Source organism: Cricetulus griseus, chromosome 4 (genome assembly GCF_003668045.3).
Source record: "Cricetulus griseus strain 17A/GY chromosome 4, alternate assembly CriGri-PICRH-1.0, whole genome shotgun sequence".
Classification (NCBI taxonomy): domain Eukaryota; kingdom Metazoa; phylum Chordata; class Mammalia; order Rodentia; family Cricetidae; genus Cricetulus; species Cricetulus griseus.
Window position 1 is genome coordinate 184,538,664 of NC_048597.1, and position 24,123 is coordinate 184,562,786.

Sequence of the window (24,123 nt, forward strand, 5' to 3'; positions counted from 1 at the left end):
CTGCCTGCCTCTGCCTACCAAGTGCTGGGACTAAAGCCAAGCGTAGCCACCAATTATAATTTTAAAAAGTAAAAACTGGGTTTTTTTTTTTACAGTAAATGTTTGGCAAAGCTTGTAATTAGTAAAACAAATATAAAGGAAAATAAGTAGTTTGAATGGTAGTTCTCAAGTGTTTTGTTTTGTTTTTGTTTTTGTTTTGTTTTTTTAGATAGGGTCTCACTATGTAGCCCTGGCTGGCCTGGAACTCCCTTTGTAGACCAGGCTGTCCTTGAACTCACAGAGAAATGTCTGCATCAGCCTCCCAAGTACTCAGATTAAAGGTAGAGCCATCACACCCAGTCCTTAAAGCCTTTTTAAAATTCAGCATCTATTATTTATTGCCACTGTCCTTTGATCCCCTCCCCAGAAAAATTAGCCTTGGCTACTAAGCTTTTTCTGTCATTGATATGAGTGATTCTTTGACACATTGAAGCTGTCATTAAGGGTTTTTGTACCTGAATCCTCTATATCTGAAACAGATCCTGTGTTTTTTGGGGGGCGGGGGCGGGAGGAGGCATGCACAGTAGTGCCTTCCAAAGTTGTTCTAAGACTTCAGTGGAGTTAATCATTTATCTAGGTAAACCTTAAAAGTTTCTTTTGTAAATAAAAAATAAGTTAATGTCAGCCGGCGGCAGTGGTGGCACACGCCTTTGATCTCAGCTCGGGAGGCAGAGGCAGGTGGATCTCTGTGAGTTCAAGGCCAGACTGGTCTACAGAGTGAGTTCCAGGATGGGCTTCAAAGCTACAGAGAAACCCTGTCTTGAAACAACAACAACAAAAATGTTTACATGGTGCCGCTTTCAAGAAATAGATCCACAGTTAGAATCGGGTCTTGTTGGCTCCAGAACTGGCACAGGGTTAAATGTGTGTGATAGATACCCACACAAGAATTGCCTGATCTGTTGGGAAAAAATTGTATTCTCCTTGAAAATGGTTTAAATTTGATATAAAATAACCATTTTTTTGTGTCAATGTATTTTTCTACTCACAAATCTGTATAAAAGAAAATGCTCTTCACTGAATTTTGTGCCAATTAAACCATAATAATAAAAAAAAAGAGGTTCCGTCTGTCAGGTTTGTGTGAACATTTTAAACTGTGAACTGTAATGCCAAAGGAATCCAAATTCAGGATGCAGAGTCCATGAGATGCCCATTGAGGGGCCTGGTCAAAACAACATCCTGGGAATATAGTTCAAAATGTTTTCTTGGGCAATTTTATTCATGTGTTTCATGTGTATCAATGTTTGCCTGAATATATGTCTGTGTACCATATTTGTGCAGTGTCCTTGGAGGCCAGAAAAGGACATCATCAGATCCTTTGGGAATGGAGTCACAGACAAGCTGTGAGCTGCATTGTGGGTGCTAAGAATTGAACATGGGTCCTCTGGAAAAGCAACCAGTGTTCCTAACAGCTGAGCCATCTCTCCAGGCCCCAATTTAAAATGTTTTATCCAATGTTTACTGAGCACCTTTGAGAAATGGTGAACTAGGTGGTCTGAGGGAGCAAAACAAAGATGGTGACGGCCTGCACTCCAAGCAGAGCTGAGGGACAGTGCCAGGTCATTGGGGAAAGCTTGGCCACTGACTGAAAGAGGAGACTCAGCCCCCTACCTTATGTGTTGACACTTACATCCGCTCCCCTCAGGCACACCACCCTAGTGGCTGTATTCTTGGCCCTGAGCTCTAGCACTTGTTGGCCTGTCTTGGATGCTCGCTTTCCACAAGAAGCCAACTCAAGGAAGTCTAAAAGGCCGGAAAGCAGGTGAAAGGTTTAACAAAACAACTGAGCATTTCCCAAAAGTTAAAGTCAGAAAGGTTCAGAGTTTCCAAAGAATTGCTTAAAGTTAGGGGACAATGGGGCAAAGCATGGAATAAAAAATAATACAATAATTTATTTATTTGATGTGTGTGAATGTTTGCCTGCATGTATGTATGTCTGTGCAGTGTGCGTGTGCCTGGTGTCTAAGGAGGCCGGAAGAGGGTGGATGCCCTAGAATGGAGTCACAGATGGTTGTGATGGTTGTGAACCACCATGTGGGTGTGAGGGATTGAACCTGGGCCCACTGAACCAATCCCTTGGGTCTGCTGGGCCCTCTCTCTAGTCCCGAAGCATGGGATTTTGAAGAAGCAATTATGTTTAACTAAGAACCCTAAAAGCTGGGCAGTGGTGGCACACACCTTTAATCCCAGCATTTAGGGAGGCAGAGGCAGGCAGATCTCTGTGACTTTGAGGCCAGCCTGGTCTACAGAAGGAGTTCTAGGATGAACTCCAAATCTACAGAGAAACCCTGCCTCAAAAAAAAAAAAAAAAAAGACAAAAAACAAAAAAACAAAACAAAACCCTAAAACTGGGGCAGTGGTGGTGCTTGCCTGGAATTCTAGCACTCAGGGCTCTGAGGCAGAGGGATAATGGGCTACAGAGGGAGTTCTAGGCTAGCCTGAGCTACACAGAAAGACGGGAATCAATCAATCGCTAGGACATGAGAAGGGAAAGAGTCTGATTGAAACCTCTTTCCAGCTGAGAAGCAAGAAACACAATAGCATTTGCTGTGAAGGCTGCAGCCATGGGGTTAATATTCCTTTCATACATAGATATTCTCTGCTAAAGCAGCAACAATCCAGGCACAGGACCTGAATACACATGACCCTGTACATTAATTTCTGCAGACATTGCCTGAGATTCTCAAACAAAACTTAATTTTGTTTATAGTGAAGATAACCTACCTCCAAAACTCCTCCTGGACTAGATTTACCTTATCGGGTATCCCCAAGAAACATCCAGTGACAAGATAGTAACTTCACCCAAATCCTATAGACTATTGTAAAAAAAAAATAACGAATTTTTGTGGACATGGTGGCAGCACAACAATTAGTCCCAGTATTTGGAGGCAGAGGCTGGCAGGCAGGTAGCTCTCTGTGAGTTCCAGGTCAGCCAGCACTACACAGTGAGACCCTGTCTCAAAACATGGTTTTAGTCCCAGCACTTGGGAGTCAGAGGCAGGTGGATTTTTAACGACTACTAGGCCAGGTTAGTCTACAAAGCTAGTTCCAGGACAGCCAGGACTGTCACACAGAGAAACCCTGTCTTGAAAACCCAAATAATTAATAATAATACTTTAAAAAATAAAATAAATCTTAAGGCTTTAAGCGGTTTTAAACACTGTTCTGCAGACCCACAGAAGTTTGTAAGTCCATTCTGATCACCAAAATGTGTTCTGTCTTTTTCTGCCTCTTGATTCCTATTCTGCTCTGATCTCAAGACCCTTTGGGGCCTATTAAATACCTACAGCTGCCTAGACCCTCCCTACAGAAGACAAGGAAGAGCTGATTGAGTCCTGGGGTTTCTTCTGGCTGGGAATGAGACCCAAACTGCTGACCCTAGGAGGGTTGTAATTTCATTCTCCTTCCTTCCTTCCTTCCTTCCTTCCTTCCTTCCTTCCTTCCTTCCTTCCTTCCTTCCTTCCTTCCTCCTTCCTTCCTTCCTTCCTTTCTTCCTTCCTTCCTTCCTCCCTCCCTTCCTCTCTCCCTCCTTCCCTCCCTCCATTCCTTTCTTCTTTCCTTTCTCTCTTGCTCTCCCTCTTTCTTTCTACCCCTAGACAGGTTTCTTCTCACAGAGAGCTGCCTGCCTCTGCCTCCAAAGTGCTGGGATTAAAGGTGTGCACCACCATCACCTGCAAATAACTTCATTTTCTTAAATCTCAACGAATAAACAAAGTGAACAGGAAACTAAACGGAAATATAATTCTGTTGTTTAGAGAAAACAGGCTTTACAAATTTAAGATTCTTTCCAGTTAGGAAGCCATGTGTATGGAGTTGCCTTCACTAAAAGTGTTTTCTTTTGCCTTTGCCCAGCTGTGTCTAGAAAGTAAAAGAATTCAGGAAGCCCAGTTATTCTGGAGCATGTCTTGATTCCTGCCTGGGCAGGCTACTTAGCAAGACCCTGTCTCAAAATCAGAAGAAATAGAAAAAGGATGTGGAAATTTGTTAGCTGGGGCAAGCAACTCAGAGCTAAGGTGCAGGGAATATGTAAGACTTAATTGGCCTTCCCGTAAGAGGAGTCTTCCTGCTGTTGGGTAGACTGTCCTCAACTCCCTTTGTTCACACTTAGGATATCTGCTGGTTCCCAACACATATCTTTTTCTGCTGATTTTTGTTTATCTTGTTTGTTTTGCCCTGGAACTGTCCTGGCTGTCCTGGAACTCGCTCTGTAGATCAGGCTGACCTTGAACTCACAGAGATCCACCTGCCTCTGCCTCCCAAGAGCTGGGATTAAAGGAGAGCACCCCAACAAGTGTCTGAAGACCAGAAACCAGCCTCTCTATGAGTAACACACCTCTCTCACAGGTACAGCCAGTTTATCTGTGAGGCCTTGAAAACAGGCAGGGCTTCTGGGAGTGGGAAGCAAGGCCTGAGATCCAATGGGAAGGACAAGGGTGGGGAGGGGCTAGCAAACAGCCCTTAAAATACAGCTTGCCAGAGTGGCCTTTTTCTTTGGTTTTCTGGGTTTGGGGTTGCTTAGGGTATTTGTAATGATACTGGTGCGATATGACCACTTTTAAGAGCTTTAAGTCACTTGTCCAGCTGCAACACAAAGAAGGGACCTTATTTGAAGTTGTTGGAGACTCCAGCAAGCTGCCCAAGTGGTTCCATACCAAGTATCTAGGTGATCCAAAAGCAATGTACGTGGATGCTTGGCTCCTGGAAGTGATGTTTGGTGAGTGACCTGGGAAGGGAAGGCAGTGGTAACCTTTTTCCTGACTTCCATGTCTGAGGATGTCCTATAGAGAAAGCCTGTCCAGTGGCTGTGGCCCCAGGCCTGTACCATGTCCACCTGCTGCCTCAACTTCCGAACAAAAGTGCCAAGAAGTGGAAGCCACTTCACCCTCATGTTTCTCCTGTTCCCTGCTTAGGTAGGGATGGAGAGTACATTCCTCGTGTTGAGAGTGAGTCATGTACCTTGCTTGCTTCAAGTGAACCAGTGGGAACCTGAAGAGGAAGCTGAGATTTTCATATTCGGGCCTCCTTATTACCAAAAGCATGTTTTACAGATGATCTCAAACTTGGTTGACTATTTCTCAACAATGCAAGGTATGGGCGGGGAGTAGGGAGGGTTGTCTTGCCCAGCAAACCCCGGTTCGTTGGGAGGGATCCACTAGGGAAAATGGATTTTGGAAATGTACGAGGCCAGATAGCCCTGTGTTTGGGAACCTTTGTCCCCTACTGTAGGTCCCAGGGGTGACTGTCTGTACTAGTCTCTTTACACTGCTTTCATTCCAACAGAGGAGGACCTTTCTCAAGAGATTGAGACCCAGTGTCTTCCTGGGGAGGTTCTGGAGGCTGCCCCCCCCCCCCGACTCCTATGGAGGTCCATGAGACTGCCACCCAGCCTGCTCCCATGGAGGTCGGTGATGTTGTCACCCAGAAGACTCCCATGGAGGTCGGTGATGTTGCCACCCAGAAGACTCCCATGGAGATCGGGGATACTGCTGCCCAGCAGGCTCCCCTGGAAGTTGAGAGGCTGCTGCCCAGCTGGCTTCCTGGAGGTCAGTGATGATGCTACCCAGCTTGCTCCAGTGGAGGTCGGTAATACTCCTACGCAGCTGGCTCTCATGGTAGACCACGAGGCTTCCACCCAGCAGGATCATGTGGAGGCTAGTGAAGCTGCCACCAAGCACACTTCAGTCTCCCATTGAAGTCTTCAAGGCTGTCATCCAGCAGCATTCTGAGGCCCAGAAGTTTCCCGAGGTTGTTCTTTAGGGGGAGGAGGGGGGACAGGACCCAGAGTTCTTCTGTGGAGAGCCATGAGACGGAAGCCCAGCAGTCTTTTGATGTCAGTATTGAGCCTTCAAAGGCTGATTGGGAACCACTTACCTAGTTATAAAGGTGACCCAGGTGTTAAGCCAGGATAAATGTTGTACACATCTGTAACCCCAGCACCTAGAGGCAGGGGGCTCTCTAGTTCCTAGGCTAGCCTGGGATGAATGAGGTGGTGATGTTTAACCCCTGCCTGCCTAAGTCTCCAGACACCTTCTTTCTGGTTGTTTTTGACCTAAAATTGGAAGAACTAAAATTACATTAAATGTTTATAAATAAAACGGAAAATATTCCAATAAGGAATTGCATCCCCCAAGGTGTTTTATTTGGATGGTAGAAAGGAAACACTGCTCAGCCAAGTGTTGCTGGACAGACACCTCGTTATCTTCTTTGAGGGTGGAATCTCTCTAGGATTGTTGGTTCCCACCCCAGCATTCATGGGATCAGGATCAAATGCTTCCCTTTTTCCTTCACACAGTACATCTGGCAGGGATGGAGCGGTCCTGCAGGTCATTGAGTCTCCCACCTGCTATTTGACTCAAGGTGCCTTGAAGGGACTGGGGTTTGAAACCTGCTCATTTGACAAAACTGGCTCTGAAAGGTCTTTTTGGTTGTATCTAGTTGCCACTAGCTACTTCTGGTTTTGGTTAGTGTCCCTCTGGGAGGAGGGGAATTGTAGGAGCCTGGGACTGCAATGTTGTCAGCTTTAGGACTTTTCTGGGGTCATCTGAGTTTTCTGAACTTGGAGAGCATGTGGGTTGAGGCTTCTTAGTCTGAGTGGAGGCGGTTGAGTGCTCTAGAGTTGCACGGAAGCATTCAGGTGGTAGGGCTAACAGCTGGCAGGAATAATTGTGACTGACATTTTCCATTTAAATTCCAGGGGGGCAAGGTTGCAGTGCTGCATGACTTCAGTCTCAGTCCTTGGGAATCTGGGGCAGGTGGACCTCTGGAATTTCAGGGACATCCTGGTGTGCATAGCAAGTTCGAGGCCTGCCAGAGCTGCATAGTGAGACCCTGTACCAAAAACTCTAGGATCTTCACTGAGGAGGGGAGAGCAGATCTTGGCTTGGCACGTTCAAGACAGAGCTTCCATGTTCTGGGTGACAAAGTGGAATTTAGAGATGACTTGAGGACGGGATACCAAGTTTAAGGAACCTCTCCATGGCCATGTTCTTCTTGAGGCTTTGTCTCACTGTAGCTCTGGCTGGCTTATGACTGACACTATAGTTCAAGGCTGGCTTAATACTCTTAGGAGATCTGCTTACCTCTGCCTTCTGAGTGCTAGGATCAAGTCTTCGTGCTTGATCTCCTGGTGAGCCATTCCTCTTTATCTTACATCATGAGAAGACTGAGCATTCTTAATTCCAGATATGAGGACCCAGCATCGTGTCTACTCCTGTCTGTAAATGAATTAGGTCCAGGGAGGTGTGAAAGTTTGTTCAGAATGAATAATTTTACTTTGGCTATGATGTAGCGTAGTGGTAAGTGCTTCCGCTGATTGCACAGGGCCCTGGGTTGGATCCCCAGCACCAAAGGAAATAGATGCAGGTGGGGTTTTTTTTGGTTTTTTTTTTTTTTTTTGCTTATTTTTGTTTTCTTGACATCTTATGTAGCCCTGGCTGGCCTGAAATTCAATTATGTAGACCAGGCTGGCCTCAGCTCTGTCTGACTCTCCTGGGGTTAAAAGTGTGTGCCATCACATTGTTAGTGGAAACAAGATTGACTGTAGCCCAGGGCTTGAACTCATGTAGCTTTGGATGAAGCGCAGCATTTTTTTTTTTTAATTTTGGAGACAGAATATTTGTGTAGCACTGGCCCTTCTGGAACTCGGGCATGTAGAACAGGTTGGCTTTGAACTCCGATCTGCCTGTCTCTGCCTCCTGAGCACTGGGATTATGGAAGTGCAGCACTACCACTCAGCTGGCCCTGAACTTTTGATCTACCTGTCTCTACCTCCTAAATGACAGGATTATAGGAGTGTACCACTGCAGCTAGTCAACTCTCAAGATTTAAAACTATAGTTAAATCTTTTACTTTAAAAACAGTATAGTATAAATGGGTTTCATGGGGACACTTGTGCATGTACAACATGCACTTTTTTTTTTTTAGACTGTCCTGGAACTCTATCTGTAGATGAGGTTGACCTCAAACTTATATAGAGATATCCTGCCTCTACCTCCTGATCACTGAGATTAAAGGCATGTGACACCACAGCCTGGCTAATATGGAGTTTGATTACATTTGGCAGTCATTACCTTTGTCCTGTCTTAGTTAGGGCTTCTGTTGTTGTAATGAAACACCATGACCAAAAAGCAAGTTGTTGAGGAAAGGGTCTGAAAAGGAACACAACTGGACACAAGATATGGTTATTGATGGTATATTATAAATGATAATAAGAACAACTCACACATGTAGCCGATAACCAGATTGGCACTCCGAGCAGCCCAGTCTCAGACACACTCGGAGACCCGGCCTGAACCCCGAGAGAGAACAAGCTCGGGCGTGGTCAGTAGTACAGGTATCCAGGGTCTCTCTCTACAAGGGTCTATTTGGCTTACACTTTAGCATTTGCTGTTCATCACTGAAGGAAGTAAGGACACGAACTCAAACAGGGTAGTGTCCTGGAGGCAGGAGCCGGATGCAGAGACCAGGGAGGGGTGCTGCTTACTGGCTAGCTTCTTAAAGCTTGTTCAGTCCACCTCAGAGAACCCAGGATCAGCAGCCCAGGGATGGCACCACCCATTGTGGGCTAGGCCCTCCCCCATTGATCACTAAATGAGAAAATGCCTTCCAGCTGGGTCTCATCAAGGCATTTCCTCAACTGAGGCTCCTTCTGATGACTCTAGCTTGTGTAAACTCGACACACAAACCCAACTAATAATAGTTCCTTTCTAATTTTAGCTTATTTGATTTCAGATCCCCGATAATGTAGAAAATATATTAGGTTTGTCTTTCTGAAATGGCTTTGAAAAATTTTTGATATGTTGCACTTCATCTGTTTTCCTGTAAATATTTCCCCTTCCCAAATTCTTGGTCTGTAGCTCTTGTTGGCTTGTGGTTGCTTTACTGCTCTGGTCTCCAAAGCAGTAGGATTACAGCAGTGAGGCACCACCTTGACTTCAGTGGTATAATTACATTCCTCTAACAGATTTTGTGGGGTTGTGACAGGGTCTCTCACTATATCCAGGGCTAGCCTGGGACTTGTGGCCATGTGCCCTCCTCAGCTTCCCAAGCGAAGGGACTATAGGCTCTTGGGATAGGAAAGTAGGGGCTGTAGATGGTCTTATGGAGCCCAGGCTATCTAATTTGCTACACAGTGGAAGATGACGTTGCCTCTGCCTTCCAAATGCTGAGATGACAGTGCACCATCACAGGGGCTTTCAGTTTGCCATTTTGCAAGAAAGACTACAAAGTAGCAGATAGAGAATGAAATGGATATAGTAAAGAAACCCAAATAATCACTTCATGGGTGAAAAAGTTATTCTAAATTGCTAAGGCTGTCTCTCCACGAAAGCAAAAGCAATGGGGTGAGGTGTATATGTGTGTGTGGGCATATTACCACATCTGGGTTTTATGGTACCTGGGAAGAAGGGAGCCTTTGAGCTGGGTGGGCCTTGTGAGGTGGGATTGAGGGGTCAACCTTGACATGCTAATATCATGGTACCAAAGCCATATGTTAATGAGAGCCATACATACCTTTTGCCAGAGATAAGAATGACTCCATTTAGCAAGTAGGAATATCTTTGTTTTGTTTTTTTGAGGCCGGGTTTCTCTTGTAGCTTTGGGGTCTGTCCTGGAACTCTCTCTGTAGACCAGGCTGGCCACCACTACCCGGCTAAGTAGGACAGATCTTTAAGCCCCTGAGGGAATGCTGACTTTTGTCTAAAAGCTGGACTTTGGGAAAAGGATTTTCTTGATTGTTCTGAAAGATAGGGACACAATGGCCCTTTGTATCTCTGCACTTATGGATGTGTCTGAGATGACTTTCAAAGGAAGAATATGGTAAGGTGTGTACAAAACAAAACATCCTTGGTTAGAGACAGCACAGGAGGCCTGATTCTCATGTGTGTGTGTGTGTGTGTGTGTGTGTGTGTGTGTGTGTGTGTGTGTGTGTGAAACTAGGATTTTGAACATATCAGACAGGTAGGTACTATATAATTGAGCTATTCCCAAACACTTTTTTTATTTTGAGACATGGTCTTATAGCCCAGGCTAACATGGAATTCACCATATAGCCAAGAATATCGTTGAATTTCTGATCCTTCTGCTTCTGCCTTCCAAGTGCTGGGATATAGGTGTGTGCCACCATCGAGCAGAACAACCACATTTAGGCACAGAGCCGTATCTCCAGCCTCATGTATATTAGTTTTGAAATTAAGATACTGTTCTCTTCCCCTCTATTTCTGCTTTTCTCTCTCTCCCTCATTCTAATATCCACCCCATCCCAGTCTTTCTGTGTTGTCAAAGATTTCTATGCTGGTTAGTTTTTATGTCAACTGGACACAAGTAACAGTCATTATGGAAGTGGGAACCTCAGCTGAGAAGCTGGACAGTGATGGTGCATGCCTTTAATCCCAGCACTGGGGGAGGCACAGGCAGATTTATTTATTGTGTATACAGTATTCTGTCTGCATGCATGTTTGCAGGCCAGAAGAGGGCCCAGATTTCATTACAGATAGTTGTGAGCTACCATGTGGTTGCTGGGAATTGAACTCAGGATCTCTGGAAGAACAGTAAGTGTTCTTAACCTCTGAGTCATCTCTTCAAACCCATGTTACAGATCTTACCATCCCCAAAAGGGTCAAGATCATAAAACTACAAGCATGACTATATATCTATTACATAAAAGTATAGAAAACAGCTTACAAACTAAAGGGAGCAGTTCGAGATGGGAAGTGTCTTCGTTATTTTTCTGTTGCCATGATAAAACAACATAACCAAGACAACTCACAGAAGAAGTATTTAATGGGGCTTACAGTTTGGGGATGAGTTCATGACTGCTATGGCAATGAGCATGGCAGCAGATAGGCATGGCAGTAGCTGGGTGCTTACACCTGATCCACAGCACAAAGAGAGGGAACTAATTAGGTATGGTATGTGGGCTCTTGAAACCCCAAAGTCACCCCCGGTGGCACTCCAACAAGGCCACACCTCCTAATCAGAAAGACATGGAAAACAGCCTACTTAATCCTTCAGTTGCATAGTCTGGGAACTGAGGTCCAAGGCACCAGTTGTGATATTTTGTCCAGTGAGGTCAACTCAGGAACAGAAGACCATAACTTTGGGTTTGGGGGATGTAGTCAGTGGAAGAGTACTTGCCTAGCATGCTCAGACCTAGCACACAGGAAAATTGATAAAACTACTAACTTTTGATCAGGAAGATAGGAAAGGCCAGTGGGACAGGAGGATAGGCAGCCCTGTAGAGCAGCTTTGTATAGTATGAGATACACAATAGAAGCCACACGTCATTGTCAATTTTCTTGTGGCCACACTTCAAAATATGAAAAAAAAAAAAACCCAGGCAAAAGTATTTTGGCTTTTTCCCCTTTCTTTGACAGGAGCTAAATAAGTAGTTCTGGCTGACCTGAAATTTGCTAAGTAATGTCTAGAACCCACAGACGTCTCTCCTACAGCCTACCTTTGCATACCCAGTGATGGTGTTAAGGACATATACCACCACACTTAGCCAAAAATTTAACAGTATGATTTATTTAAACATACTTTAAACATTCCAATATGTGATCAACATATAAATATCGAGCTAGGAGCTGGGCAAAGGCAGGAGGCTCTTTGTGAGTTCCAGTCCAGCCTGGTCTACATAGCAAGTTTTAGGAAGGGCTCCAAAGGTCACAGAGAAATCCCATCTCGAATATCAAAAACAGCCGGGCGGTAGTGGCCTTTAATCCCAGCACTCGGTAGGCAGAGGCAAGCGGTTCTCTGTGAGTTTGAGAACAGCTTGGTCTACAAGAGTGAGTTTCAGGACAGCCACCAAAGCCACAGAGAAACTCTGTCTGGAAAAACCAGTAAATAAATAAATAAACCAACAAACAAACAAAAAAATCGAGCCAGGTAAGGTGACACACCTCTATAATACTAGCATGTAGGCAGGGGGATGGTGATTTCCAGGTAACCTCAATTACATTTTGAGATGTCTACCTCAAAAAACAGAATGAGGTGCTGGAGATGACTCAGTGATTAAGAACACTCGCTGCTCTTCCAGGAGGCTCAGAACCATTTATTAACTCCAGTTCCAGGGGATCCTACGCCATCTTCTGGCCTTGGCTGGCACAGCACACACACTGTGAACATGCTAAGCAAGCAAAACATAAAATACAGATTTAAAAAACACCCAGGCATGGTAGTGCACCCTCTTAACTCCACTACTATGGAGGCAGAGGCAGGCAGACCTCTTTTTAGTTCGAGGCCAGTTTATAGAGTCAGTTCCAGACCTCGGAAACTGAGATCCTCTCTCAAAAATACAAAACCGGGACAAAGGACCCGAGATCAATCCCTGGAACCCACAGTTTGTCTCCCGAGGCCGGGGAGGGAGGTTGTTGCTGTGTACTCCTGCCAAGTCTTTTGGGGAAGGCAAGCCTGGGGTAAAGGAGACTTGGCCACAATTCGGCCTGAGGAGCGTACTCATGGCAAACACACAAACCACAATAACGTGAGTATCACGGAAGAATTCTGCGACACCTGAAGCGCAGGTACAAAAGATGGCCAGGGACACTGACTCAAAAAACACGGATGCAGACTGCAGCCTCCGAGCTTGTGCACGGCGGCCACGCGGCTACGCATGCGTCCGTCGGGAGGTGCCTTGACGTTCAGCGCGCCCTCCAAGGACCATTTCCCGGTCAAGGCAGAGAATTGCTTCCGGCGGCTAGGAAGTGACGTTTTGCATCACTTCCTCTAAGCTCGGCTCCTGGGAGGTGGGTCCCACGCGGAGTCAACATGAGGATCGAGAAATGTTATTTCTGTTCCGGGCCGATCTACCCTGGCCACGGCATGATGTTCGTCCGCAACGATTGCAAGGTGAGGCGGCCGCGGCCCGCGCTCCCGACAGCTGGGGACGGAGCTGGCGGTGGGTTCGTAGCTGCTCCGGGTGGCCTGGGCTGGGAGTCCGGGCCTAAGCTCACTGCGGGCGAGGTCTCCTCGCTGCGGTCGGACGCTCGTCTCATCCCAAGGCCTCCAGGGCTGCCGTAGGATCAGGAACTCGGCCGAACGCATGCTCGGTCAGGCTTCGTGCTGGCCTCCGGGGGAGGTTAATGGACACGGTGCCTGCGGCCTAGTAGAGTTCTGCATTGTTGCTGCAGGTGAGCTAGGAGAGACTCAGAATGGAGGGTGTTTGGGGAACTGGCTTCCTCGCAACCTTCACTGTCCCGCTTCATCAGACCGTCGGGAGCAAAACCTCCTTTAGCCGTCATGGGACGGTCCAGTTCTTGACCCCCTTGATCTCTCCAGGTCTCAAGTTCAGGAAGCCTCGGAGCACTTCTGGCTACACCGGATCCTTCCCCCCGAGTTCTGTGTTTCGATTTCTGCAGGCGAAGGGAGAGAGCATCCTATGTAGGACATTGCACAATTTGAGTCGAAGGCGCAGAACTTAGAGAACAGTTGAGTCTCTGAAGGAAGATTGGCAAAGGCTTGGCGTGGGGCTGTTAATGTGAATAGTATAGATAGCGGGTGAACTTATGGCAGGTGAACTTATGGCAGGCCTTCTTGTATAGTACACGCCCTTGTCCTCATATTTGGGAGTGAGTTCCATTCCTCTAAATCACAGGATTGCATGTACGTGATGTACTTTGGTCCCATTTGAGCCGGTTACCGTCCTGCTCCCCGATGGATCCTTTTCTTTTTGCAGATAGTTCCCCTTCATTTGGTATCATGCTTTTTTTTTTTTTTTTTTTTTTTTTTTTTTTTTTTTTTTGGTGAAGCAATGAGTTTCATTAGGGTGACTTAACAAGGGTATGGGTGAAGGGTTATTTAAAGGAGCATAGCACTTTATTAGCCTATGCTAATAAGAGCGTCCTCCCCCAGAAGCTAATTGCATATAAATCCATATGGAGGGGTGGATGGAATTTTGTGAGCCCTTCTGACGGGACTGGATTAAAAGGGAAATGTGAGCCTGTGAATGTCGCTTCCCCATGCCTCATTATGATATTATTTCTCATACCTGTTCGTTGTTATTGTGGACAGCTTTATCTTGTTTGCATCCTGGTCTGATCTCAATTTTGTTTGCAAATTAGGATATCACAGGAGACTAGGCTTGTAAGGTGGAGCAGTAGGTTGAATTATTCTGTGTCTCCATTGTTAGCTGATTGACCCCCTTCTATCCTCAGTGACTCCTGACTCCGGGATACCTCAGTGATGTGTATGTAATTTGTCGTGTTTTTTTTTTTTTTTTTTTTTTTTTTTTTTTTTTTTTTTTTAATCCCCTTAAAGACAGTCTCACTATGTAGTCCTGGCTGGCCTGGAACTCCCAGTGTAGACTAGGCTGGTCTCCACCTGGTAGAGATCCACCTGCCTCTGCCACCCAAGTGGTGGATTAAAGGCCAAATAAGTCTTGATAAATACGGAGTTAAGTACACTTCTCATTGGGTCTGCTTCAAGTTTGAAAAACCCAGAACAAGTTTAAACCCATCATTCAAAGGATCTTAGAAATGAGGGTTTGCCTAAGGGCTACCTAGTAGGTGTTAAATGTTGGAGGCTTTTTTTTTTCCCTGAAAAAGTTAATAGTTTGGCGGGTGAAGATAGGCTGCTATAGTGATAGTGATAATGGGTCACTCTAGGACACTAGAATGGTTCTCATAATTTTGGTGGAATTAGCTGAAGGATATAGCTGTGCTCTCATCCGAGTCTCAGAGGGCTCTCCAGGAGCTTTGGGCATTAAAGTGCTGTTGACAGTTTGGGAAGCTTGCCCTGTTATGTGCAGTGCCTTCTTGCAAGTTCTCATCAAATGACGTATGTAAGCGAAAGATTATGATTTGTGCAATATGTACAGACTTTCTTTCCAACTGGTGTGACTGGGCCACATTTTAGTTGTCATACTTAGCTTTCTTTGCTAGAAACTCCATTAACTTCAAAGACTTGCTTTTCATGTTTCTTCCAGTGACACACAGGCATTATAGGTAGCAAAATAATGTAGCTTAGGCTTGTAAAAGCCTTACTGTCCATTTCAAAAACACATGGAAGTATAAGCTGAAAGTTGCTGCTGTTTTTTTTTTTTTTTTTTTTGGTTTTTCGAGACAGGGTTTCCCTGTATAGCTTTGGAGCCTATCCTGGCACTCGCTCTGGCCTCGAACTCACAGAGATCCTCCTGCCTCTGCCTCCCGAGTGCTGGGATTAAAGGTGTGCGCCACCAACGCCTGGCTAAGTTGCTGCTTCTTTGGGATAAAGACGGGGAATTAAAATTTGTAAAGACCCTGACTTAGATCTGTGAATGTGATCTTTCAAAACACATCCAGCACAAATCCTGGGAGCAAATGTCTTTGAAGGTCTAGGCAAGAGGATTCCACATTGTGGGCCAGCCTGGACTACACAGTAAGGCTTTGTTTTAGAACAAGAGCAAAAAAGAAATTCACTGCAGAACTCATAGTTAATGATAAAATAGATACTGAAGAAGAAAAGGAGAAATGACCTATTAGCAGTTTTAGTTTTGAAAATATTTTGTGCTTGCAGCCAGAAGGAAGCAAAACTCACCGTCACTGGGTGGTGGTGGTGGTGGTGGTGGTGGTGGTGGCGGTGGCAGTGGCGGCACATGCCTTTATCAAGCACTTGGGAGGTGGATCTCTTGTGAGTTTGAGACCAGCCTGGTCTACAAGAGCTAGTTCTGGGACAGCCTACAAAGCCACAGAGAAACCCTGTCTCAAAAAAACCAAAAAAAAAAAAAAAAAAAAAGAAAAGAAAAGCAAGTGATTTTTAGAATGATCACAAATCGAGAAGGGGGGATTTAAGGAACTTTTCTTAGAATTGTTCCTTCACTTAAGGTCAGGGTAAGTTATATTCTCTAAATTGATTAGTGATTGTTGTTGTTTTGGGGTTTTTAGCCTGTTGTCAGGGATGGTCACACCCACTGAACACTTTGAGTTCTGTTCTGATGTCTCTTGTGATTCTCAGTGTGGTCAGTAGGAGTCGTTCATGAACACCGTTATCATTTCTCAGACTCCACAGTAGTTTTTGTTGGTTGGCTAGGTGGTATATCCTGTGATGAAACATTTTTATTGTTGATGCCAGTATTTTAACAAGGGTGTCTTACAGGTGTTCCGATTCTGCAAATCCAAGTGTCATAAAAACTTTAAGAAGAAGAGGAACCCACGCAAGGTCAGGTGGACTAAAGCCTTCCGGAAGGCAGCTGGCAAGGAGCTCACGGTGGTGAGTACTGTGGTGGTCGCCCAGCCTGAGCATGGGGTCCTGTCATCTGGTTGTGAGTGCTTTGTTTTGTTTGGCTGTGGAAAGTCTCATTCTCATGTGATGCCCAGATCAAGGGAAAAACTGCCCACCCCAGTTTATAGAAGTGTGGTTTGTTTGTTGTTTATTTATGTATTTTTCAGTTTATTCATTTATTTTGTTTTTTGAGACAGGGTTTCTCTGTGGCTTTGGAGGCTGTCCTGAAACTAGTTCATGTAGACCAGGCTGGTCTTGAACTCACAGAGATCCGCCTTCCTCTGCCTCCCGAGTACTGGGATTAAAGTCGTGCGCCATCAACACCCGACTTAATAATTTATTTTGACAGACAGGGTTTCTCTGTGTAGCTCTGGCCTTCCTAAAACTAGTTGTGTAGACCAGGCTGGCTTCGAACTCACAGAGATCCACCTGCCTCCTCCTCCTGAGTGCTAGGATTAAAAAGGTGTGTGCCATCACTGCCCCGAGGTGTTTCTTTCTCTCCACCCCTCCCCCCCCCCCAATATATTTTGGCCTTTGCAAAGAGAAAGAATAATGTGTTGGATGAAGTGGAAGTTGCCCTTTAAGGATTGAGAGGAGGTTGGGAGAAGAGCTGATGTGCTCCCAAGTAGCACTGAGGCTAGGTGAGGTTTGAAACAGACATTATCAGTGTCTGCATGTCCTTGGTAAAGCTGTCAGAGAACAAGCTAGCAGGTATTAGGTGGAAGCCAAGGGCTAGGGGATGCCTTGAGAGATTTGATGCCAGGATCTCGTGGAACTTGTCCACATTTGGTCCCTGAAGAGGGAGAAGATGGAAGCTGTAGTTGTCCTTTGCTGTAGGAAGATGTCTTAAGTTGTTGTACCCCTCTGTGGTTGTCCCTTTCCCTCTAGCCCTGTGACCTCTCCCTCCTGCCTCTCTGTAATCCCTGGTTCTCATACCAGAGCTGTCTAGGGAACACAACTGCATACTGTGTAGGACAGGAGGCCAAATCACAGCTACTTTCCAAATGATCTTGAGTGTGGGTGAAGCAGCCAGAGAGAGGGGTACCAGTTCTGTGCCCCCCCCCCCCCCAGCTGCCAGCTGCCAGCTGCCTTACTGCTGAGCACATTGAGAGCTGAACAGAGTCTCACGGTTGTAAATGAAATAGCTAGTGTGGAGTTAATATTCCATATGCCTCTACCAGCTGCATTTGAAAACCAAGGAATACAGGCATTTTTTTTTTTTCAAACTGTTTTGCATGTCTTGAGATAAATGCTTATTAACTATCAAGATACCTCCATTTGGAGGGCCCAGAGCCACACAGGGCGAAGGTTATATCCTGCAGGTATAACTTGTGAAACAATGTGAATTCTTGGTGTTTGACTTTTGAGCTAAGAAAAATGGTTCGTGTAGTGGAAGTTTGTGGCTGTGATTGTCGTGTGGAGCTGGGAAATTGGGGAAGCCTTTTCAGTTTGTTTGTAATTCTCATGGTTCTTTGGTAGGTCCTGAAGGAGGGAATGATTTTCCTCTCCCTCTGGGAATCTTCCCATTTTCCCAGAATTTGGGCTGTTTTCAGCTCGTACTCCTCAATGTTAGGAAGAGGGAGGGCGTCTTATATTTGGCCACTTAGGATTTTTGTGAAAAGGAGAATATTTTAAACAATGATTGCTTACCAGCCTTCTGTGCCATCTTATAGGACAACTCGTTTGAATTTGAAAAACGTAGAAATGAACCTGTGAAATACCAGCGAGAGCTATGGAGTAAAACTAGTAAGTCTTGGGAATGGGGTGTTGAGGGGAGACTGTAACTTTAAGTGCTGGTTTGTATAAATACTAAACTTGCCTCATTGCTTGGCTCTTTTTCATTTCGTGTTAATGGTCCTGGTGATGTTTATGTCTTTAACCAAAAGTTATTCCAAATTCTTTTTAGAATTTGGCTAAATTTGGATATATCAGAAATTGGCTGGTATATCCATATAAAAATAATGTAATTATTAAACTTGAAGTGCCCACACAAAATAAAAACCACAAATTCTGAGAGAATAATAAGGAAATGTTCTGGTGGGTGAGGTGAGACCCAGTTAGGAAATATACGGGCCTATTATGCATCGCCAATCTAGACTGGCTGCTCCTGGGTTGTAACCAGAGGCTGTTCTGTCCTGACCGTCCCTTCAGCTGTTTTTAAAATAATCATTCAGAGACTTATAATTAATATTAAGTGTTTGGCCGATGGCTCAGGTTTATTACTAGCTAGTACTTACATTTTAATTAATCCATTTCTATTAATCTGTGTATCCCGCATAGCCTGTGGCTTACTGGTGATGCTCTGGCATGTTGCTCTTTGAGGGGTTGCTGGCATCTCAGATTCTGCCCTTCTCCTGTATCTCTGCTTGGATTTCCTGCCTGTCTCTATCCTGTCTTGCCATAGGCCAAAGCAGCTTTATTTATCATCCAGTCAGAGCAGCAACATAGTCACAGCATACAGAAAGACATCCACTATCACGAGGGTTAGGTGTATGCCTGTGCTGTAAGATTAAAAAGGTGTTGCATTTAAGGCTATCAGTATAGATTTTAAGGGGTGACTAGTGCTTGTTTAGGTAAATATGAAGTTATGGGCCCCAAATTAAAAGCAGTAGTGTTCAGCCCTTGTCTTTTTTCCACCCTTGAGGTAGGCAGGGACTTTAATTCAAGGGAGATAGTGTTGTAAAATTTAGTTCCTTCTTTTCATTTTTAAGAGGATCTTGCTGTGAAGCCATGGCTGGCCTTGAACTCGCAGCATTGACCTCCTGAGTGCTGGTGTTATAGGTGTCTGCTGTGTTGCTGTGTGATCTTTTAGGTTGCAGTATTCCCCCCCTCCCCCAAGACAGGGTTTCCTTGAGTAGCTTTGGAGGCTGTCCTGGAACTAGTTCTTGTAGACCAGGCTGGTCTAGAACTCAGAGATCTGCCTGTCTCTGCCTCCTAAGTGCTGGGACTAAAGGTGTGCAACACCACCGCCTGGCTTACATTGCAGTATTTTTGTGTGTGACAGGTCCTCTCCTCTGCCTTCTTTCTGTCCCATGTTGCTTTTATGTAGCCTTCAGCTTGCAGCTCATACAGGGTCCCTGCCCTCTTTCAGAATCTCCCTGGTTTTGATTACTTGCTGACTGCTTCCGGTATTCCAGGCTCATTCCTACATGTGGAAATGCTGTAAGAAGCAGTGTGGTTCTGCTTTTCTTCCGTGCCTGGGTTCTGTGAACCTTTTTATTGAATCCTAAAAACAGACTTTTCAGAAGTGTTTTGTGTAGACAGTATGGGAGTCTTAAGATTGCTCCCTCAACTGCCTTATGCAGTTAATAGGCCTGAGTAGTAAGTATAGCCAGCATCTCATACTAATAGCTCTGTCACAGTGATTGTTTTGTATTGAATTTTTCATTTAAGCCAAAGTGATGCAGAAGTATTTAATGTAATTGTTATAATTATACTGCTTGAATGTGTGTAAATTTTCTGACTTGTATTTTTTTTTTTTTAGTTGATGCAATGAAGAGAGTTGAAGAGATTAAACAGAAGCGCCAGGCTAAGTTTATAATGAACAGGTATGTGTATTTTTAGAGGAATAATTAGAAGATTTCTAGAGACATTGGTGGTTTCGTTTTTTTTGCGGGGGGGGGGGGGGGTTTCGAGACAGGGTTTCTCTGTGGCTTTGGGGGCTGTCCTGGAACTAGCTCTTGTAGACCAGGCTGGTCTTGAACTCACTGAGATCCACCTGCCTGCTTCTGCCTCCCGAGTGCTGGGATCAAAGGCGTGGGCCACCACCACCTGGCAACACTTCCTGCTTTTTGTGCCTCAAGTTATCTGTCCCATGTAAGATTTTTTTTCCTTAAACACAGTGTGCTTCCACTTCCCACATAGTAATCAGCTCATAGCTCGTCAGGCTCCTTTCACATGGACAGGTTCCCATCTTCCTTTGTCTTACAGGTCTAGATGTTTCTGAAGAGTGCATACTGGTCAGGTTGTTGGATAGAATGTTGCTTCATTTGGGTTTGTCTGCTTTTCCTCATGGTTAGACTTTGGTTAGGCGCCCTTGGAAGGAATGTCACAGTCATCACGTGTCCTTGCTCGTGTGTCCTGTTGCTGTTAACTCTGATTCTTTGGTTACAGTGGTGTTTCCAGGTCTCTCCCTAACAAAGAGTTCTTTTCTTGGTAGTTGATACGGAACATATTCTGGAAAGAGCTCGTCACTCCTCAGTCTTGTTCTTGTTTTTACCCTCCATGGGAGAGAGTGGCCTTAGTCATGGCTTCCCTTTTCCCCTCCTTCAGGGTCTCCTTTCCTCATAGAAGCATGGATCTGTGTTTGTGAACTCCTGTGGTATTTGGTAGGCTGTGATTCATATTGCTGTGTTGGATCCTGTCCCCTGTCCTGTCCTGTCATACCCACCCTACCCCCCAGGGTTTCTCAGTAGCTGTGGAACTTGTCCTAGAATTCACACTATGTCACTCTCGATAGGCTGGAACTCAGAGATTCTCCTGCCTCTCCTGAGTGCTGTGATTAAAGGAGTATGCCATCCCAACTAGCCTTTTTTTTTTTTTTTTTTATTGTTGTGTGTGTGTGTGAATGTGTCTTTTGTGGCATGTATGTGGAGCTCAGAGGATACCTTGCAGGAGTTAAGTTCTTTATACTATGTAGGTCCAAAGGATTGAGTAGTTAGGCTTGGCAGCAAGTCTGAGCCATGTCTTTGTCAAAAATTAGTCTTAAATCTAGCCATGGTGGCAGTCTTAGCAAAGAAGCCTGCTGTGGCAACTTTCTGGCATTTCAGAAGGTGAGCATGGATGTTTGAGAACAGCTCCGTTAGCATTTCTGATGTCTTAAGTGTTTTATGCTCTTGTAATTGCTGAATAATTAACAAAGCTACACAACATGGAGTCTGCTCAATGAGGAGGAAGAACACACACACACACTGGCATTTGGGAGGCTGCCTTGTGCCATAGAGCTCTGTCTGTGCCATGGAAATGAGCTCTGAGATCTGCCGAGGCCTCAGTCAGACCCCCATTCTGTCAGCAGGTCCTCACTGAGTCCGCACTTGCGCCGCCCTAGGTACAGTGGATGCGGTGAAGGAACAGGTTGCTAGGGTAGAAACCTGCTTCATTAGGAACTTGAACATTTTGACATTTCGAGGGAATTATTAGGGAAGAGAATGTCTATCAGTGAGGGCTCCACGGGTGACTTTGTCTTGATTTGTGGATAAAGATGTTTGGGAACCATCTGATTACTTGTTGACCCACAGCAGCTGTTGCTGGGTGGGAGAACAGGAAGGAACAGAAGGGTGGCCACTGCTTTCCATTCCCACCTGTGCCCTGTGCAGACAGACAGCGTCATTAGGGAATGCAGTGGCTGTGGTGGGAATTAAAGTCTCAGAAGTTTGAGTCACTGAAGTGTGGCTTTGATGCATTTTATCACAGGTTGAAGAAAAACAAAGAGCTGCAGAAAGTTCAGGACATCAAAGAAGTCAAGCAGAACATCCACCTTATCCGGGCTCCTCTTGCAGGTGAGTAGAGAGGCGGACAATCTGATTTTGTAGTTGGTGTAGTTGGGCCCCAGCTAGCTTTCTAAAGGTAGTTTTTAAGACCAGATATTAACCTATAAGCCCAAGGACCCTGTAACTTCCTGGAATGCTGGGAGTTGTAGTTTTTAGAAAGTTACAACGCTCTGTGGGAAAAAAACTGGCTTTATGGGTTTGTCCTTATAAGCACCTATAAAATATGCCTCAGGGCCACTCACCTGGGAATTCCAGGGAGTGGACCTGGCCAGAGCCCATCTACCTGGCCAGCATTCACTATTTAAGAAAAGTTTGTTTCAGGTTTCGCTCAGAATGGTGGAATTAGTTTTTCTATGGTGAATCTCAGAGGCCTGCATCTGGGTAGCTGAAGTCACAGCCCAGCTTTGCGTTCTGAACTCACCAATCAAGTGACGTAGGACATGTGCATCTGTCTGTAGTTTCTCATGGTTCAGTAAGGTTTGCAGAAGTTTGAGATGAGGAGTTTGTAGAGTGCTTTGTGCATTTGTAAGAAATGTTTGTGAGTTTGGCTAGTATTCTCAAATCCTTAGAAATGGCTACTACTGTCGGGCAGTCAGGACGCTTTGTAGAGTGCAGGAATAAATTGTGCAGGGTCACACTTAAGTTCCTGTGCTTTACAGTTGTCTTATATTTAAATTTGAGTTTATTTTGTGAATCGAATGCAGGAGTACTGTATTTACATTTTATCTACTGCATCTTTTAAAGGCAAAGGAAAGCAGCTGGAGGAAAAAATGGTGCAGCAGTTACAGGAGGATGTGGACATGGAGGATACTTCCTAATGGAGCCGCCTGAAACCAGCCCTGGGCACACTGGAAATCAGTGTAGACTGTTGATCCCTAAGTTATTGATTGGTTTCATAAGGTCCCTCAGACAAAGGGGATGTACATGTTTCCGTCTCACATTGCAGCCTTTAAAAGCATCCATCATGGGAGTTAGAGCTCAGCTCAATGTTCTGCTTCACTGTGTTATGCTCAGAAAACATGAAAGTTTGTGTGTAGATGAAGGCATGAACTCTGGGCATAACATGGTTGAGCCATTGCTTAATGGCACCAGGTGACATTACTGTACTGACTGTCTTGCTAGTGTGAAATTTGTAATGATGTAATATTTTCCTTGTACTAGAATTGCCTATTTATTAGGGTTATTGAAGCAGAGGTCCCAGCAAGGAACTAACCGTTCTCATGACAACCTCAGTCTCTTGTTTTGGTTTAGTCTGTTTAGTAGCTCCTTAGGGTTGCATACTGGCTGCATACAATGCTACAATGCAGCTGAATTATGCCAGGCTGTTTGTCCTGCTTCAGCCATTGAAATAGGCAGCTTGAGGATGTTGGGGGATGGGACAGGTTGAATAAACTTTGCCTAAATGGTATCTTATTACAGCTTTAGAGAACACTCAATTCCAAGTTGTGTCTTCTGGCCAACAACACAACTCACTGCCCCCCATTCTCTCCAGCCCAGCAATGGTCTAGAAACAGAAGAATCTTGGTGTCTTTTAAATTTTTTTATGTGATTTTCTTTTTTGGATTTTTGAGACAATGTCTCTCTATTATGTAGCTCTGGCTGTCCTGGAACTCGCTCTGTAGGCCAGGGTGCCTTGAACTCACAGAGATCCTCCTGCCTCTTATCTCCTGAGTACTGGTATTAAAGGTGTGTGCCATCACACCAGCATTTTTGATTTTCTTTAAAACAAACAAAACTCTTTGTTTTTGGAAAATAGAATTTATGGGTAGAGTGTTGACTATTATTTGTACATAAATAAAACCATTTCTAAAGTAAATACCTACTTTTTTTGCTGTTTTAGAAAATTGATTCTTTGTAGATTTTACATATCCTACTCATCTCCTGGCCCTTCATATCCACCCTCTGCCCTTGTAGCCTCCCTCCCAAAATAAAATCAAATGTAAAAGAAAATAAAAAACAAACAAAAACCCCCATTAATATACAAAAAAAGAAAGGAAGGAAGGAAGAGTCTCCGTGTGGAGGCTGTAGTGTGAGTCATAGTACACCCTTAGTCCATACATCTTTACTTGCCAGCGTTCACTGCAATGAGTCATTGGTCTGGTTCAAGGCCTCTGGCTTTTGCTACACCCTCAGTACTGGGTCCTCACTGGGACTCCTCTTGGACACCCTATTGTTGCCTCGTGTCATGGAGAACTGCAGCTTTGGCTCTGGAGATCTGGCTCCTTTGCATGCTCCAGCAGATCACAGATGAGGTGGACGTTGTGCTGGGCTGACTCATAACCCTGGTTCTGGGCCTGGGTTATGAGTGGTCAGCCCACCATTTCCCTCATTGATACCACTAGGGTGAGTTTTTAGCATTGACCAGGCTAGTTCACCCACTGCAGCAGGCAGCAAGAAGCAG

The 24,123-nt window shown here is 45.0% G+C and overlaps 1 protein-coding gene across 1 annotated transcript; it reads left to right on the plus strand.

Moving 5' to 3' along the window:
* The first annotated feature begins 12,730 nt into the window (after positions 1-12,730).
* Positions 12,731-23,140, plus strand: Rsl24d1 (ribosomal L24 domain containing 1). Its single transcript, XM_027411161.2, has 6 exons — positions 12,731-12,885; positions 16,108-16,221; positions 17,907-17,979; positions 19,718-19,781; positions 21,646-21,731; positions 22,467-23,140. Exons 1-6 carry the CDS (start codon positions 12,805-12,807, stop codon positions 22,538-22,540), a joined length of 492 nt encoding a protein of 163 aa, XP_027266962.1. The 5' UTR covers positions 12,731-12,804; the 3' UTR covers positions 22,541-23,140.
* Positions 23,141-24,123: the final 983 nt, after the last annotated feature.

Bases quoted from the DNA above. Each gene is read 5' to 3' on its own strand.
- Rsl24d1 (XM_027411161.2), top strand. From the start codon at position 12,805: ATGAGGATCGAGAAATGTTATTTCTGTTCCGGGCCGATCTACCCTGGC. The intron at 17,980-19,717 runs GTAAGTCTTGGG...TTTTTTTTTTAG, and splicing joins AGAGCTATGGAGTAAAACTA to TTGATGCAATGAAGAGAGTT. The intron at 19,782-21,645 runs GTATGTGTATTT...ATTTTATCACAG, and splicing joins GCTAAGTTTATAATGAACAG to GTTGAAGAAAAACAAAGAGC.